The 17,014-nt window shown below is 36.0% G+C and overlaps 1 protein-coding gene across 2 annotated transcripts in view; it reads left to right on the forward strand.

Moving 5' to 3' along the window:
• Positions 1-11,645, forward strand: part of Pbp49 (proximal sequence element A Pbp49) — a 29,664-nt gene extending 18,019 nt beyond the window's left edge. For both annotated transcript variants that reach the window (XM_072527775.1, XM_072527776.1), the window contains exons 5-6: positions 5,470-5,616; positions 10,872-11,645. In XM_072527775.1, the coding sequence (XP_072383876.1) occupies positions 5,470-5,616; positions 10,872-11,216 (492 nt within the window). In that variant the 3' untranslated portion in view covers positions 11,217-11,645. The remainder of the gene's footprint in view (positions 1-5,469; positions 5,617-10,871) is intronic.
• The last annotated feature ends 5,369 nt before the right edge of the window (positions 11,646-17,014 follow it).

Here is a 17,014-nt window from a genome sequence, read left to right on the forward strand (position 1 = left end):
ATAGAAATTATGCAATCTTAAATCTTGCCTTATAATAAATAGGATACAAAAAAATTGTTGAAAATGTATCATTTTTTAGCATTCTCGACGGTAATAGTACTTTTACGATTTCTTGTTTTATTGACAATATAATGTAGATGTGAGTTAATCTTTATCTTAAAACGTACCACAGATGTGAACCAAAAGGATTCAATAAACTAGGGTTCATAATTCAACCGCTTTGAGTACTTTCACATTGATTTTTTCTGTTGACTACCGAAAGGGTATATCTCTTTATCTGAGGCTTTGTTATCTATAATCAATGGCATTCATTATATTTGTGTTACATAGATAGATGTGTAAAATAGATAGAAAAAAATCGGTTGCCTGTAAAGTCGGTTTTACGGGCGAAGATTTTACGTGACAACGTCTTTTTCTCGTTAGAATATTTATTGATATGAATATTATTAAATTGCACAATAGGAACAAGGAATTGAATGAAAATAAGAATTGCACAAATTTTAACTATAGAAATATATTTTGTTTACTAAAACATTGTACATGTAAACTTAAACTTAACTAATTTCTATTTGAGTGATTTTGTTGAGGATAGGACGATGATAGGAGAAATATGAAATGAAAGGAAGTGTTTCTGCTGTAATGTGTCTTGAACGCCAAGAACGCCCGAGAAAGACAGAGACACAAGCACGGAAGCACGCACCGATTCAACGCGCCTAATTCTCTAGTGCTGCGCGCGCAGCGGACCGATCATGTTTGAGTGGGAGAGAGACGCAAGGCATTCGCCGGTCCGGCGGGCCTCTCCCTCGTTCGGTGACTCACTGTAACAGACGTGAGCGGGCGTTACACTTTTTCATGAATGACTCCGAGCCACAACCTAATTTAAGACGTTGTCACGTCAAAAACTCAATTAAAGCGGTAAAAGCATACCCCGAAGCAGATGTCAACTCAGACCATAATCCGCTGATAGATAGAATGCACGTGAAACTCAAAAAGATTGTAATACTTAAAAATAAACCAACGTTGGATTATACAAAATTAAGAAAAAGAGAAATACATCAAAAAGTGATCCAACAAGTCAACTAAAATCTAACAGAAAAAGGAGAAGAAATCTTAACATCAGAAGATGTCAATGAAAAGTGGAGCGATATTCAGAAAGCATTACTAAAGGCTGCAGGAGAAAATTTAAAGCCTGAAAAGACAAATAAAAAACAGAAGTGGATGACTTAAGAAATTCTAGCATTAATGGAAGAGAGGAGAAAAGCCAAAGGGAGAAATGAGCAAAAATATCAAGAACTACAAAGTAGAATTAAAGTAGAGAGATAAAAAAAGCCAAGGAAAAGAGGTTAACAGATCAATGCAAAGATATAAAAGAGTATGACAGAAGATACGACAGCTTTAATACTCATAAAAAAATAAAAGAACTAACAAATACCAAAAAGCGAGCACACTATTGGATATGCAAAGATGATAATGGTAAACTCATTGCAGACATCAAAGATAAACTAAGATTTTGCAAGAATACATAATAAAATTATTCGATGATGATAGAATGATACAAGAAGAACCACAGCAACAAACAGGACCGAAAATAATAATGTGCGAATTAGAACAGGCAATTAGAAATGCAAAAACTGCAAAATCAGGAGGCCCGGATCTAATACAAACTGAGCTAATTAAATGCATCGACGAAGAAACACTGCATATACTTTTAGATCTGTTTAACAAAGTATATACAACAGGAGTAATACCCGAAGATTGGTTGCTGTCCACGTCTGTAACACTACCAAAGTCAGTACATGCAACAGAATGCTCCAAGTACAGAACAATTTCCCTAATAAGCCACACACTTAAGATATTTCTCAAAATAATACATGGAAGACTATACCAAAAAATAGAAGAAGATATAGAGGACACCCAGTTTGGATTCAGAGGAGGACTAGGAACGAGAGGGGCTCTGTTTGCTTTTAACGTTCTCGCGCAAAGACGACTAGATATGAATCAGGATCTCTATGTCTGCTTTATAGATTATCAAAAGGCTTTTGATAGAGTATGACATCAGAAACTTGTAAAACTGTTAAAAGAAAAGAATGTGGAGAGTAGAGATATACGGGTTATTGTCAATCTGTACTGGAATCAAAAAGCAAACGTTACAATCGAAAATGTCGATACGGAAACTATAGAAATCAAAAGAGATGTTAGACAAGGTTGCGTGTTGTCCCCATTGTTATTTAATCTGTACAGCGAAGCTATTTTTAAGGAAGTAATATCAGAGGAACGACAGGATATATCAATAAACGGAAAAATCTTGAACAACATAAGATTCGCAGTTTTTGCAGTCAGCCTAGAAGCACTGCAACGCTTAGTAAATAGATTACATCAAGTCAGTATAAAATATGGACTACAAATGAACGTTAAGAAAACCAAGTGCATGATTATTTCTAAGCAACATACAGCAGGAAAGCTAGATATCGAGGGAAAACAAGTAGAAAGAGTGAATAACTACAAATATTTGGGAACCTAGGTAAATGAAAACAATGACCAAGGTAGAGAAATAAGGACACGCATTGAAATTGCAAAAAACATTTATAAAAATGAAAACAATGTTTGTTAATCGATACCTTCCCCTGGAGCTGAGGATAAGAGCCTTAAGATGCTACGTGTTCTCGACTTTGTTGTATGAAATGGAAGGCTGGACACTAAAAGTGGATAATATAAAGAAGTTGGAATCATTTGAGATGTGGTGATATAGAAGGATTTTGAAAATACCATGGACCCAACGAGTTACAAATGCAGAAGTATTAAGAAGGTTACAAAACGATTGCGAGGTCATAAAGCACATCAAAACAAGAAAGCTGGAATATTTAGGGCACATTACCAGAGGTGCGAAATATGAGATATTATGGCTCATAATGCAAGGTAAAATCAAGGATAAAAGATCCATAGAAAGACGAAGAATTTCCGGACTAAGAAACCTAAGAGTGTGGTATAGTTGCAGCTCAGTAGATCTTTTTAGAGCAGCTGCCAATAAGGTACGGATAGCTGTGATGATAGCCAACCTCCGATAGGAGAAGGAACTACAAGAAGACGAAGATATTTGTGTTATACACAATCAAGTTATTCTAATCGGTAATCTCTAGTATTGGTTTTGGGAATCAGTAAAGTGATGGAATATGGTTCCATATGGCGATTCAATAGTGTAAGTCTTGTAAATCTGGTACTACTCCAAACCCATATCTCTCACGCAATTAATAGCAAACAAGATTTGATAGCAACTATCTTTGATATGGAATGCACATTTGATACCATCTCTAGAAATGCAATCCTTAATCTGCAATCCAATAACTTCCTTTCTTCTCCACACATCTAACATGATAGAGTTCCTCAAGGTACTGTCATGATAAATTAAAACGCAACTAGTAAAATTCTGCCACTAGGAATAAATGACCTACAAAACAAAGTAGCTTCTCTAGGACTTACCCTCTCCCACTATAAATCCAAAGTTATTAAATCTAGCAGAATAATTAATTCTTTTAACCATACACCTATCAGATTCACTGGAATAAAGTTACTTTTTTCGCTGCATGAAATTAAACCCTCAATGAACCTACTTACCTATCCCAGTTTATCTCGGAAAAATATAGCAAGCATACGGAGATTGCGTATAGAACATACCCGTCTAACACATGGCTATCTGGATGACATATCTCCACAACCAAAATGTCAGCATTGTAATACGGCTCTCCGAATCAGACATATACTTATCGAATGTCCTTTTTGTGCCAAAATACGCCAACAGCTCAATATCAGTACTATCTTCAAAAAGGTCCTAAACAGCACCAACCAAATCAACAAGCTGATCAAATTTACTCGATAAAAGCCAGCTGCTAAACAAAATATAAATATTATGTTACATGTTTTTATTTTTTTTTCTTTATGTTAACCTTTAAACTATATTATTTTATAATTTACATCATATTACCATGTAAACCAAGTCAACATTAGTCAACAACCGGATCGACTCCACGTACAGAATATTAATACATAATATTTAAGAACAAGCTGAAATGATTGTGACGTTGGGCAATGGAATCGAAACAAGACCAGTAAAAATCAATCGAAGCGTAAGACAAGGAGACACAATATCTCCAAAATTATTTACAGCTGCCCTAGAACGTATATTCAAGTCAATAGACTGGAAAAATAAGTGAATCCCTATTAACGGAAGATACTTAAACCATCTTGGATACGCAGAAGATAGCACGACATGTGAAATGCACTGAATACGATGATTAATGAGCTTCACACAGAATTCCTAAAAAAAGGACTGAAAATGAATTTCAGCAAAACTAAACTAATGTCAAAGATGACAAACCTATGATAAATATCCAAGCGACAGAGATAGAACACGTAGATGAATACACATATCTGGGTCAAAATGTCAAGGTAAGCAAAGAAAATCAGACTAACGAAATAAGCAGACGTGTAAAAATGGGATGGGCAGCATTCGGAAGACTCTAATACGTACTTAAAAATAAAAAATATACCTCAAAGTCTGCTAACCAAAGTGTTTAATTCCTGTATCCTACCTGTACTTATATATGGAGCTCAAATCTGGACATTCACTAAAATAAACATGGAGAAAATCAGAAAAACTCTGCTGCTGGGTATCTCACTCAAAGACCATAAAACGAATGAAGACATTCGTAATAGAACAAAAGTAAAAGATGCTGTCGAACAGGCAGCTAAACTGAAATGTAAATGGGCTGGACATAACAAACGTCTTAAGGATGGCCGATGGAATAAAGAAATCGGGAATTAGCGGCCATATGAAACCAAAAGACACGAGAAAGACCGCAAATGCGTTGGAGCGACGATATTAAAAGAACTGCAGGATCAATGTGGAAACGTCTTACAAACAACAGAGTTGAATGGCGAGAATTAGGTGAAGCCTATATTTGGCAATCCGAATAGAGAGAAGGGCTTAAAAAAACCATGTAAACTGTAAATTGTAACTTGTACTAATGACCATAGATGTCAGATGCACGTTAATTTAAATTAAAAAAAATACTGTAAGAACGAATCTTCATATTCAATTATCTTGACACATTATTACTTGGAACTTATCAATAATATGAATGAAAGGAACTATTTTAAATGACTTGGGATGGTTATATAATACAAATTAAAGATATTTCACTTTGTAATATGTAGTGTTGATTTGCTAATTGATAGAGAGAGTCGGGATTTGATCTATATCTAGCTTGAAACAGCTTAGTGAGTATTAATTCAGTTCATTAACTATAAAAACAATAAATTTCTGTACGTTTACTGAGGCGTTTCAATTACAGTAACGTATAATGAATGGAACATCGTAAAAAAATGATATTTGTAGGTCTTTAATTAGTAGTATATTATTATATAATGTAGTTATTTTAACCATACGAAATTTAATCTGACAATTTTTGACAGAGATGGTATCCGTCAAGAACACTGTTTATCGATGGAGTATTCTATAACGACATGAGGCAAGCCAACGCCATAGACCTATCTCCAAAAATTATTAAATGGGCTGCCGATAAGAAGGTCGGGAAATTTACCACAGCTAAAATGGAAGAAGTATGTATAGTAAATTTTCATTTATTTTATATATCATTTCATTTTTTATTATATTTTAATCAAGAGTGTCATTTCGATGCATGTGAAACTGTTTATTAAAAACGACATTTTTTTTTTCCTAAACTATAAATTTTTTACAGCTGGTAAACAAAGTGCAATAGAGTTATCTACACTCCATTAATTCTGTAGTAGATATCTTTCAAAGGTTTTTAAGATCTGCATGTTTCGGTACTTTTTGTGACTGTGAGATTCGGTACTAGCAATCACAAACAAACACAACGGGAAGTATAAGGATGGACAAGTTTGAAGATGATTGTGCTGCTACATTGTTAGATTGTATCCATCTTTTGATACATCGGTTCATAGATTGCAGTGTAGATGATGCTCGTTTCTCTCCTCCAAAGGGTCAAATATCGTCTTTAACCTTGTGTGTGAGCGTCTCGTTTCGCGGCCAAAGGGCCAACCACTCGCCTATTAGTACTGAAGTCATATAAAGTGCTTGAGTGAAAAAGAGTTTATTAAAGGACTTTTTTAGTAAATTCTGTGACAAGAAAAATTAATTTCCTAGATATAATTCTTTTCTCTTCTTCCTCAACGCCCAAATAGTGATCTCATTCTAATATCTAAGTCGTCCTACTACGTATACACAGATCATTTTATTATTATTTATTTAATATTGTAAGGATACACGTTACAGTAGAACTAATACAGTAGCAGTAAATTAAAACTGTAAAAATTCAAATTAACATGTTTCTCTTCCATCCTCTTGGGGGAATTCTGTTACCTCTAGAGAACGCGTCTCCAGGTAGCGGATAGGGGATGTCCAACTCGCCTTTACCGGTGAGAAATAAAATACCTCCCGTGAACCAACAGGTAATTAATTCACCGAATGATTGCTGATATAAGCAATCCCCCACTTACTGATCATCTGGCGGATGAGTTGTTAAGTGGAAGTGAACGTGACTTTATATCATAAGTAAATGACGATCAGTGACAATCAATGATGACAATCAATGACAATGACGTCATAGAATTACAGAAATGCAGGATTTAGGTTAGTCGTGGAAGAAGAAGTAATAAATAACCAGACTGTATGGACGGAGAGATCACCAAAATGAATTTTTTTACGATAAAAAGCAAATAGTCAGCCATTGGATGCTTGTAGAAAGCCAGACGATAACGTTAAGGGTGAAATAAAATACTTAAATTGTAAGGGAGTGGTGAAAATTACCTATTTATGTTAGCAGCGGATAAAGAAGGAAACAAGTAATGACTAGAAGCCTTGAGAAGGTCAGAGGGTGGCCAAAGGAAGTTGGTTGTCAACTGGTTGATGGGAGAAAAAACAATAAAGCATTTTCAGTGCTGCTAGACAAAAAAGTAAATAGTCAATTGGTCGAGGCTTCCAAGAATTGGAAAGTCATGTCAAGAGAGTAAGAACTTGGTTTTGTCGCCAGAGAACCAAAATGAGGAGTTTTGGGCAATACCTAGTGATTAAAGAAGTAAATAATAAATGGCTAGGAGTTTCTGCGATTTCAAAGAAGTGTCTGAAAGGAGTTTTTGTCAGCTGGTGGACAGAAGAGTTGACTAAAATAAAAAAAATAGGTGGTAGTGTATTTATTTATTTTATTTATCATATAGCACTTGACACATTTACATTTAAATTTACATACATTTTGTATAAAACAATAACATCATATGTTTACAAACGAGCATATAACTTAGTATATGCTGTTTTTTTTGGCGGTCCATCTAGAGGTTACCGTTGGTAGCATCTAGATCTTGATGGGTTGACAGGATCTCATTAATAAGTATCTTTCTGTACTCACTAGTGATGGAATATGTCTCAGTACTGGGTGCCATTGCGTAGGAGTGGATTTGATAACACCAGCAATTATTCTCAATGTATTGTTCAATTGGGCATCTACTTTGTGTATATGTGGGCTGTTAAGCCAGGCTGAAGAGCAGTATTGCGCGTTTGAGAAGACAAGGCCCAGGGCAGATGATCGCAAGGTGGAAGCTGATGCTCCCCATGTTGTGCCGCACAGCTTGTGGATGATGTTGTCTCTGATTTAAGTTTTTCTTGGCTGTTTCTGAAAGATGTTTCTTGAAAGATATGGTTCTGTCAAAGAGTCACCCCAAGGTACTTTGGTGCTTTATTTTAGGCGAGTGTGGTCTTTTCGAATTGAATGGTGAGTGTTCTTCCTGCAAGCTTGTTATTTAGGTAGAAACTGGAAACCTCTGTTTTGGTAGAGTTTGGTTGGAGCCTCCATTTACGAAAATACTATCCCACTGTGTGTAAGTCCGCCGTGACGATTTCTTCTGTTTCTTCAAATGACTTACACCTTGTTGCAAGACCCAGTCATCGGCGTAACCAAACTTCCTTGATTTGGTTTCTGGTATATCAGGCTAAAGAGGAGACGAGCTAGGACAGATCCCTGAGGCAGTTCAGCCTTCAGTTTTCTTGGGATGCTGATGTCGGTTCCCATGACTACTTAAATCGTTCGGTCAGCTAGCATGCTGTTGATTATTCGAGCGGTGGATTTACTGGAGAGTGTACGGAGGAGCTTGTATATCGTGACTTCTCTCCAGACTTTATCGTTGCCCGCTGTTAAGTCTATGAATGCGGCTGCAGTTTTAAGTTTTCTCTGGAACCCTGCCTCAATAAATGCAGTAAGTGAAAGAACCTGATTTGCGCAGCTTCTTTTCGTTCGAAAACCTGCCTGATCAACCGGTATTGATTTAAGTAGGTTTGGACTAATTCTGTTGTAGATAAGTCGTTCTAGTAGCTTGAACGTCCGCCGATAGGAGCGCTATTGGTCTCTAGTTCTTCGGGTTGTTATCATTTGGTGGTAGTGTAGTCAAGATAAAACGTGGTTTTAAGGGAATAGGAAGATGGTTTTACCGTCAGAGTCATCCAAAATTAAGAGTTTTGGGCAGTAGCGATTAAAAAAGTAGTATAATAATATAGTAATAGTAATAATATAGTAATAAATGGGTAGAAGATTCTGGAAAATCAAAGAAGTGGTTAAAGCGAGTTTTTGTCAGTTACAAAGTGATCATCAGACCGTAAGTGGTGCCACATCACGAATAAAATACACTAGGATGCTCAAAATGAGTGGTTGGCCCCTTTTAGAAAGCCAGATAGTGGTAATAGGTAAAGATGTAAATAATAATTGGCTAAAACCGTATTTGTGGTTTAAAGCGGTTTTTTATTCACAGAAGAATCAGAGAAAAATTTAGATAATAATAGGCAAAGGCTCGTGTTGAAGGGTAGATAAATAAACAGTCAACATCTACAGAGGGTTCTAGCAGGGCGGGAGATTAATAGAGTAAGAAGAGTAGTCTAAGATCCCACTGCAGTACCAGTACGTTCATAACGTAGTTAATCAAACTCATATTTTTACATACATTTAAAATTAGGAGAATACATTGATAATAGGTTGCTAGTTAAAAAGTGGCCCGCGAATATTTTTAATTCAATTAATAGTAATTAATTTTCGAGTCAAAAATTTTATTTCGTTCATTAATTTTTTAAATAAAATACGCTGCTCGTGACCTATAGTTGCATGTTGTTAATATCATCTTCTTCTTCTCCTAATGGCGCTACAACCCTTTGTGAGTCTTGGCCTGCTTAACAATGTTCTTCCATTCTGCCCTGTCGGATACTTTCCTTCGCCACTGCCTGATGTTCATGGTTTTAAGATCCCCTCTACGTCGTCTATCCATCTTTTACGGGGCCTTCCTCTTGTTCTGTTTCCTTGCGGGCTTCCATCTCTGGACTACTTTTACAGCTCGATTATCTGGCATTCTTTCTGGGTGACCAAGCCTCGTGGTTCATTTTAATTCTCCACGAACTATCGCTGCATTGGGTTGGTCCAAATATCTTCCTTAGTATTTTGCGCTCAAATATTCTCAGTTGATTTTCATCAGTGGTTGAGAGGGTCCACGTTTCACATCCATATGTGACCACTGGTCTAATTACTGTTTTGTAGATTCTCAGCTTAGACTCACGATTCAGTAACTTACTTTTCATTAAGTCTTTGTATGCATAAAAGCACTTATTACCGCTAAGAATCCGTGCTTGTATTTCTTGACTGATATTGTTGTTGTCATTTATTATTGAGCCTAGGTAGGGAAAAGTGGAGGCATATTTGTAGGTATGGTTGTCTACCTTCAGATTCTCATGTTCATTCGATTTTGTGCACTCCATATATTTTGTTTTGCTTTCATTTATATATAGACCAAACGTAGCAGCTTCTTTTAACTTTATAACTTTATAACTTTTTCGCTTAATACCCTTTTGTTGCGGCTTATTATGGCAACATCATCCGCATATGCGCATATTTGCATAGATCTTGTATTAATACAGCCGTTTATATCCAGTTTTCTAACAACAGCTTCTAAAGTTAGATTAAAAAGTGTTGTTGATAAGGCATCCCCTTGTCTAACTCCATTTTCAATATCAAAGGCCTGCGTCATATCTCCATCTATTCTCACCATAGCTTTGGAACCCTCCAGAGTCATTCGTATAAGTTTAACCAACTTATTGGGTATCCCTAACATAGATAGTTGCTTTAACATCTTTTGTCGATCTACTCCATCAAACGCCTGTTTGAAATCGATATACAAGTTGTAAATAGGTATGTTATATTCAACACATTTTTCATGTATACCTCTTAACATATGTATTTGGTCTATAGTTGACCTCTTTGGTCTGAAGCCACATTGGTATTCACCAATAATCTCCTCCGAAAACGATTCCAGGCGGCTATATATAATTCCTGATAATATCTTGTAGATGACATTTAAAACTGTTATGCCCCTATAATTTTTGCAGAGTCGTTTGTCTCCCCCTTTGTACATAGGAAGTATGATTCCCACTTTCCAATTTTCTGGGATGACTTCTAGTGTCCATATGCGGTCGATTAGTTTATGGATACGCCTCCATAGCGCATGTCCACCATTCTTTATCAGTTCTGCAGTTATTCCATCTGTGCCAGGTGCTTTGTTATTTTTTAGATGTTTTATGACGTTTATCGTTTCTTCCATTCGATTCCATCGAATTCCAACGATTCCATCGTTGTTAATATCATATTAAAACGATTTTTTTTAATATGATGATATAAGGTTGCCTGGTAAAAAATGGTCGTAAATAAGGGTTGCCAGCTGTTAAAAATGCGAGCTATCAAAGATAAAGTATCAAATAAAACATAAAATCGTTCAATGAATTATATCGTATAATTTTGTTTTTTCAGACCCGCTTCTCCGACCTGAAACCTCGACTGGGATACCCGTACGTCTATATCCACCAAGGAGATTGCGAACACATCTTCGTATTTGCAGACGCCAGATTGCTACAGTCCAGTGACTGCCTGGTTTCGAAGACGTATCCCAAGATATTGGCCTTCAACAAAGATTCAAACAATATGTGCTCGCTTTGTCTGAAAAGGGTTGTCAAATGGATGGTCAAAAAATGTGACAGGCTGCCACACGAGAAGGTCTTTCTGTGTACTGATTGCTGCGATTCTTACCTTTATATTGACGATAAAAAAGTGACAGATTTTAGGTTATATCCCATGTTTAACCAATCCGACGATTGAAACTCGATCGTGAATGTATATTATCAAATCTATAAATTAATATGTACAGGGTGTGCGTACAAAATAGCAAAGTTGATACAGAAGGATCATATATGTAGAAATAAGAGCTCCAAGAGCAATTTGGAGAACACTATTTTTTTACTGTAGATCAATTTTAAATTCCCTGAAGTGTTTATAGAGACATTAGCTTACTAGGAGCTCTTTTATGTCAGCTGGTGAAAGATACAGGCGTTAAAAAAACGAAATTTTACATCTTAATAGATCAAAGATTGTTAAGCTGCGATAAAAATGTTGCTGAAAGATGTTAAGCTTCGAAAATGCATTAAAAATCGACAAACCGGCTTTATATGCAACGAAAAACATTTAAAAGTGTCATGAAAAAAGCGTTGTTGTAATTGATTTGAGTAAATAATGAAGACATTTTATTACTGTTTGACTTTTATTCCTTGAACGGGTAGAAAGGCGCTAACTGCATTACTTACTTTATCGTGTCCGGACATGACACATAAACTCTCGGTCCAGTATCGGGCTACGTCGGTTCTATCTTTGTTGGCGAGCCACAAATCTTCGAGGGTACATCGATGAGGACAGTTTTTGCATGTAAGAAGATGGTCCATATTCTTTGTTTCTCCACAGTCACAATTCACATCATCTTGGTCTATTTTTCCCCATTTTGCTATGTTTGATTTTACTGGAGCGACCCCCGTTCTTATCCTGTTTAGTTTTCCACGTTTTAAGGGACTGGCCGGTCCATTGAACCTGGGGAAGAGGAAAATCCTCAGGCGGTTCATCCTGCACTATTCTAAGGAAGATTTTCCTGGATTTTAGTCGCTTTCGTGGTGTTCGAGCTTTGTATAGAGCATGCTGCTCGTCCGCGATCTGTTTAATTTTCTCTATGTGCTCTGCAACGCCTCTGCGTGTTGACGGTTCTGCAAAACCCGCTGCTTTATATAGATTTGAGAGTGGCGTTGGTTTCATGCACCCCGTTACCATTCTGCATGTCTCATTTAGCGCAGAATCAACTTGTTTGGTGTGGGCAGATCTGCCCCAAACGGGGCACGCATATTCAGCAGTTGAGAAACACAGTGCCCGTGCCGTTGTTCTTAAAACACCAGAACGTGCACCCCATTTACTTTCCGTTAGCTTTCTGAGTGTGTTGTTCCTAGTTGTTACTTTCCCTCTCGTTTTTATGCAATGTTGTCTGTAGGTGAGGGACCGGTCCAGAGTTACTCCAAGATATATAGGTTGGTTTGTGTGCTCTAATGTATTACCATTCCACGCAATTTGGAGTTTTCGCGAAGGTGCAAAGCGCAGACTTTCTACCTTCGCATAGTTTCTCCTCCACTTCTTTAAAACTGTATCCTTGAGCACATATTGCAAGATCGTCAGCATAGAGGAAGTACTTGGTTTGGCGTAGGTTGATTGTTTGTGTATATATTGAAGAGCATTGGTGCTAAAACACTTCCCTGTGGGAGGCCGTTTTTGTGAACTCTCCACCTACTTACGTTACCCTTCAGCATAACGAAAAAACGTCTGTTTTGCAGTAAGGAATATACGACCTTACCCAGATGGTGTCATTGAGAATGTCACATAATTTGCGGAGCAATGTTTTGTGCCTTACTGTGTCATAGGCTGCTGTTAAATCTACGAAAGCAGCCACTGTTATAACTTTTTCTTCAAAGCCCCCTTTAATGTGTTCTGTTGCGAGGACTTGACCGGTTTGCCGGGTCTAAATCCTCCTTGTGGGATAAGGTGCTTGTCGACATTTTTCTATTCTGGCGAATATATCGTATAGTTTGAAAAAGTGACACAACAGCGAAATAGGCCTGTAGCTACTGGGATTTTCTGGGTCCTCCCATGGTTTTAACAAGGCTATTACTTTAGATTTCCTCCATGATTTTGGAATTTCGCAGGCTTTGCAGCACGTGTTATAAAGTTGCAAGATCCCATTTTTTGCTCCTTGGCCTAGATGCTTTATTTTCACTACATATATCATCCACACCTGCAACTTTCCCGTGTTTTAACCTGTTCATACCGTCGTGGAGTCCTTTTAGTGTAAAATAGGTGGTTTGTCTCCGAATCCAATCTTCTTCTAGTGTCTTTGAGTCCTTATATCGGTTCGTAATTCTTCCATTCATAAGGAGTTGAGCAGCGACTTAGTTTGCTGTAACCTTGGAAGGTGGTTGCAGTCAACCGTTTCTTGGCTAAAAGGGTCAGTGGAATAGAGGGTTTCGTATGTTCTCATTAGTTCTTTGGACTCGCTGGACATCCCGTGAACATATTGTCTACCTACATCCTCTGGGGATAGCTTTTCTAGACACATTTTCAAGTACCTCTACAAATTTTTCGTAGTTTTCTACTTTTGGTTCAAGACGTAGCAGCTCAGAATCTAGCGTGTCTGCATACTTTTGCCAGCTTGCCTTTTTGAAGTTAAATCTTCTTCTGAATAGAATAGCTTGTGATCTGACAGATATTTATACTAATTGGTATATGCTGAGTTTTTGGTATGGGGCCATATACTACTTTGGTACATCGGTCTTCGAGGTTATTACTTGAAAAACAGATATCCGGGTTATAATCCTCTTTGCCAAACTTTTGCTCTGAAAAGATGGTGGAAGTTTATGGATGGTGGTGGATTAACGAGAAGCCACCTGTTTCGGCCCATGCTCCCACTGCGTCTCCATTTGCGTCCGAATCTGCATAGCTCCAGAGAAAACTGTGACTTTCAAAGTCTCCCAGTACAAGCTGATTGTGTTGTGATTGGAAGTTAGTTGGAGGTGAAAATATAAAAGGCTGATTTGGTGGCTTGTATACCGAGTTTATTGGGCATTTTCGTCTACATTTGTTGTTCCCACAGATAAGACTATGGTTGCCTTGTCTAAGGTTCATTCACTACACGTGTATAAACGAATGGGCTTATAACAATCTTCCTCTTGAGTGGTAGGCAACCAAACATACAGATACGTAGTATAATGAGTACTATACCATTTTTCAAAGTAAAAATGTTTCATGTCACAATTTATATAAAGTGACGTCACTTATATTTAAAATTTCCAGAACGTCAACCTTTTTCAAATTCAAATTTTCGTAACACAGCTAATAATACGAAACCCATACGGAACTGCTCGATCTGTCATAGGCGTCAACATGGAATAACATCAGAAAAATGTAATTATCATTATATTGGGAATTATAGAATTATATTGATTAAATAACCAAAAACATTTGTTATTATTAATAATATAAATTTTATGAAATAACTAATAATAATTGTAAGTCTAATATTCCACAAAACAATAATTTTAATTAAATAGATTAGACAATTGCACGCAACTGATACGGGAAAACGTCAAATTTTAATGACAGTTTGTCAGTCAGTCAGTGTGGCAAAATTGTTTAAAATGTTGCCGCCTTTTTGGAGTAAGAATTTTGTTTATGTTTTGATTTCTTACACAATTTGATCATAATATATTATATAATAATAAATTGTAGTTATAATTACATATTAAATTTATATTAATAGCTTTAAAAACTAATTATTGTTGTGTAATGTGATTGTGCTATGCCAAAACAACTAAATAGTCTGTAGAAAGCTGATAAGCTTTTATCTATCTATCTATCTAGGATAGATTATTTTTAACAAGAAATAATGGCGAGGCGTTTTTACTATTAATGCTCTAAAAAGTTAAGTTTAAAATTTAGAATATATAATTTTGTATTAAAATGTTTTCTGATGTATTTTAGTGTGTTGCAGTAGTCCTAAAAATAAGTGTATTTACTGTTAATAAAACAGTTTGACAAATAGTTGACATTTTAAAAATTCCCCACTACTAACTATTCTGATGTTTTGGCAACTCTGTGGGGTTCTGACGCCTTAGATCTTGAATGACGTGCAATCATTTTTATATGAACAATTCATTATGTTATGGATATATACTACAACACTTTAAATTTGAAACCATAAAAGGTTTCGTATGCGATAGAGGGTTAATAGAGACTAAAGGGTAAAAACATTTTATTATAGTCGGTTCTCTAATCCTAGTTCGAACTGTCTAGTGACTTTAGTAATGACTTTTTTGCGAAAAGTATTTCGTAGACCTTTTTTGCAAACTTATACTAATATTCTATTATTCCTAGCCGAACTAGTTTTGGACGATCATTTGAAATATTGCTTATTCAGCATTATTACCATCACTTATAAAAAGTATAAATTAACTGGTAAATATTAGACGTTTATTGAATATATTCTCAAGAAACTCAAGCTAAATGCTACCAAAATGTTAAGCTGGTTGCCTACATTTGGCGCATTTCAAGGATATAAACTAAATTAGCCTAATTTTGTTTTTTATATAATAGAAACTTCTTTCTTTGTAACTATATGCTATAATTTTCTAAGCGAATTTGATTTTTGACGCTATGTCAAACTGAACTGGATGTTAACTGAAATGTTTTTGTTATTAAGAACATTTGTAATATTTACATAATTTGATAAATGAGTGCACGAGATGCAAAACTCGCTTAATGCGTGTAAAGTCAATTTGAGAAAAGTGCAAAAAACGTTTTTTGCATTATATTTGTTAATAACCAATTAATGATGTTAGCGTGCCTTTAGAACATATACACCTCTAATAGTTTTTAACATATTTTAAAAAAATAGTGCAGATTTTTTAAATAAATGAAGAAAAAAGAATGCATTTAGCGAGTTTTGCACCAAAAAATGTTCAATCAATAGTTTGGAACAAAATTTATTCACAAAGAAATTAAACAGTTATTTACATATTACATTAAATTGGTAAATTAATATCGCAAGGTTTTAAACCACTGCAGCCAGCTTCAACATCGTTTACAGAAGTCTGGTTTTCCACCCTTCGAGGGTTAACAAGATTTTCTTTAAAGAAAACCAAATCAGGATTTTCTTCCCAAGCGTTTCCATAATGTTTTTTGAGAAGAGAAATTGTTGTCGATTTATCGCCTTTGAGTTTGCAGCCAATAGGAAGTTGAGTAGGATTGATACGTGTCAATTTTATTCCTCTCTTAACAACAGACTTGGCTTCACCGGCGTCAACACAATAATTGGGCTCACGTCGTATTAGTGCATTGGTTTTCCCTTTAGTAAGCACAAACCTTTTAGCCTTATTAAACTCAAAGTGCCATGACGATGGTGCTTTGGTGTTTACTTGTGCTTCATTCTTCCAGTCATACACCTGCCAATATAAACCCAATTTTCTAATTGTCGACTTATTTGCTATAATATCTTCGTAGTCAGAAGTTTTTAAAATAATGGATTTCTTTTTTACCTCTCTTTCAATCATTCCGAACAACCTATCAGGTGGTATAAAAGAATGTCCCACTACGGGGAATATTATGTTAATGGTCCTTATGTTTGTGGGAGCTTTCGTCGTCAACCAAACAGAAAGCATGGTCATCATTATAATATTCTTATTTTGCCCCCCACATCCATCAGCAAATAAACGAAATGTATCGATTTCATTGGGAAAGTTAAACTTGTTCAGTACATCCCAAACAGCTGAAGCTATCGAATTAGAATTTTTGGGAAAATCCACCTCCGTCCAAACAAAAAAATAAACATTTTCTGAAACCAACTGTGCTGCTGATGATCCATGAATTAACGTAAAGTTGTAATAGTTAATTTGTTGACTAAAATAACTAGCTTGATCCGGAAGCTTAGGCAAAGGCAAATTTTTCTGACAATCAAACGAAAAAACCGCTGTATTTTCTAGCGGCTGCTTTAATAAGGCAAAAAATGCCTTTGCTTTAAGTCTATGTATCCGTTGCTC

Source organism: Diabrotica undecimpunctata, chromosome 4, assembly GCF_040954645.1.
Source record: "Diabrotica undecimpunctata isolate CICGRU chromosome 4, icDiaUnde3, whole genome shotgun sequence".
Classification (NCBI taxonomy): Eukaryota; Metazoa; Arthropoda; class Insecta; order Coleoptera; family Chrysomelidae; genus Diabrotica; species Diabrotica undecimpunctata.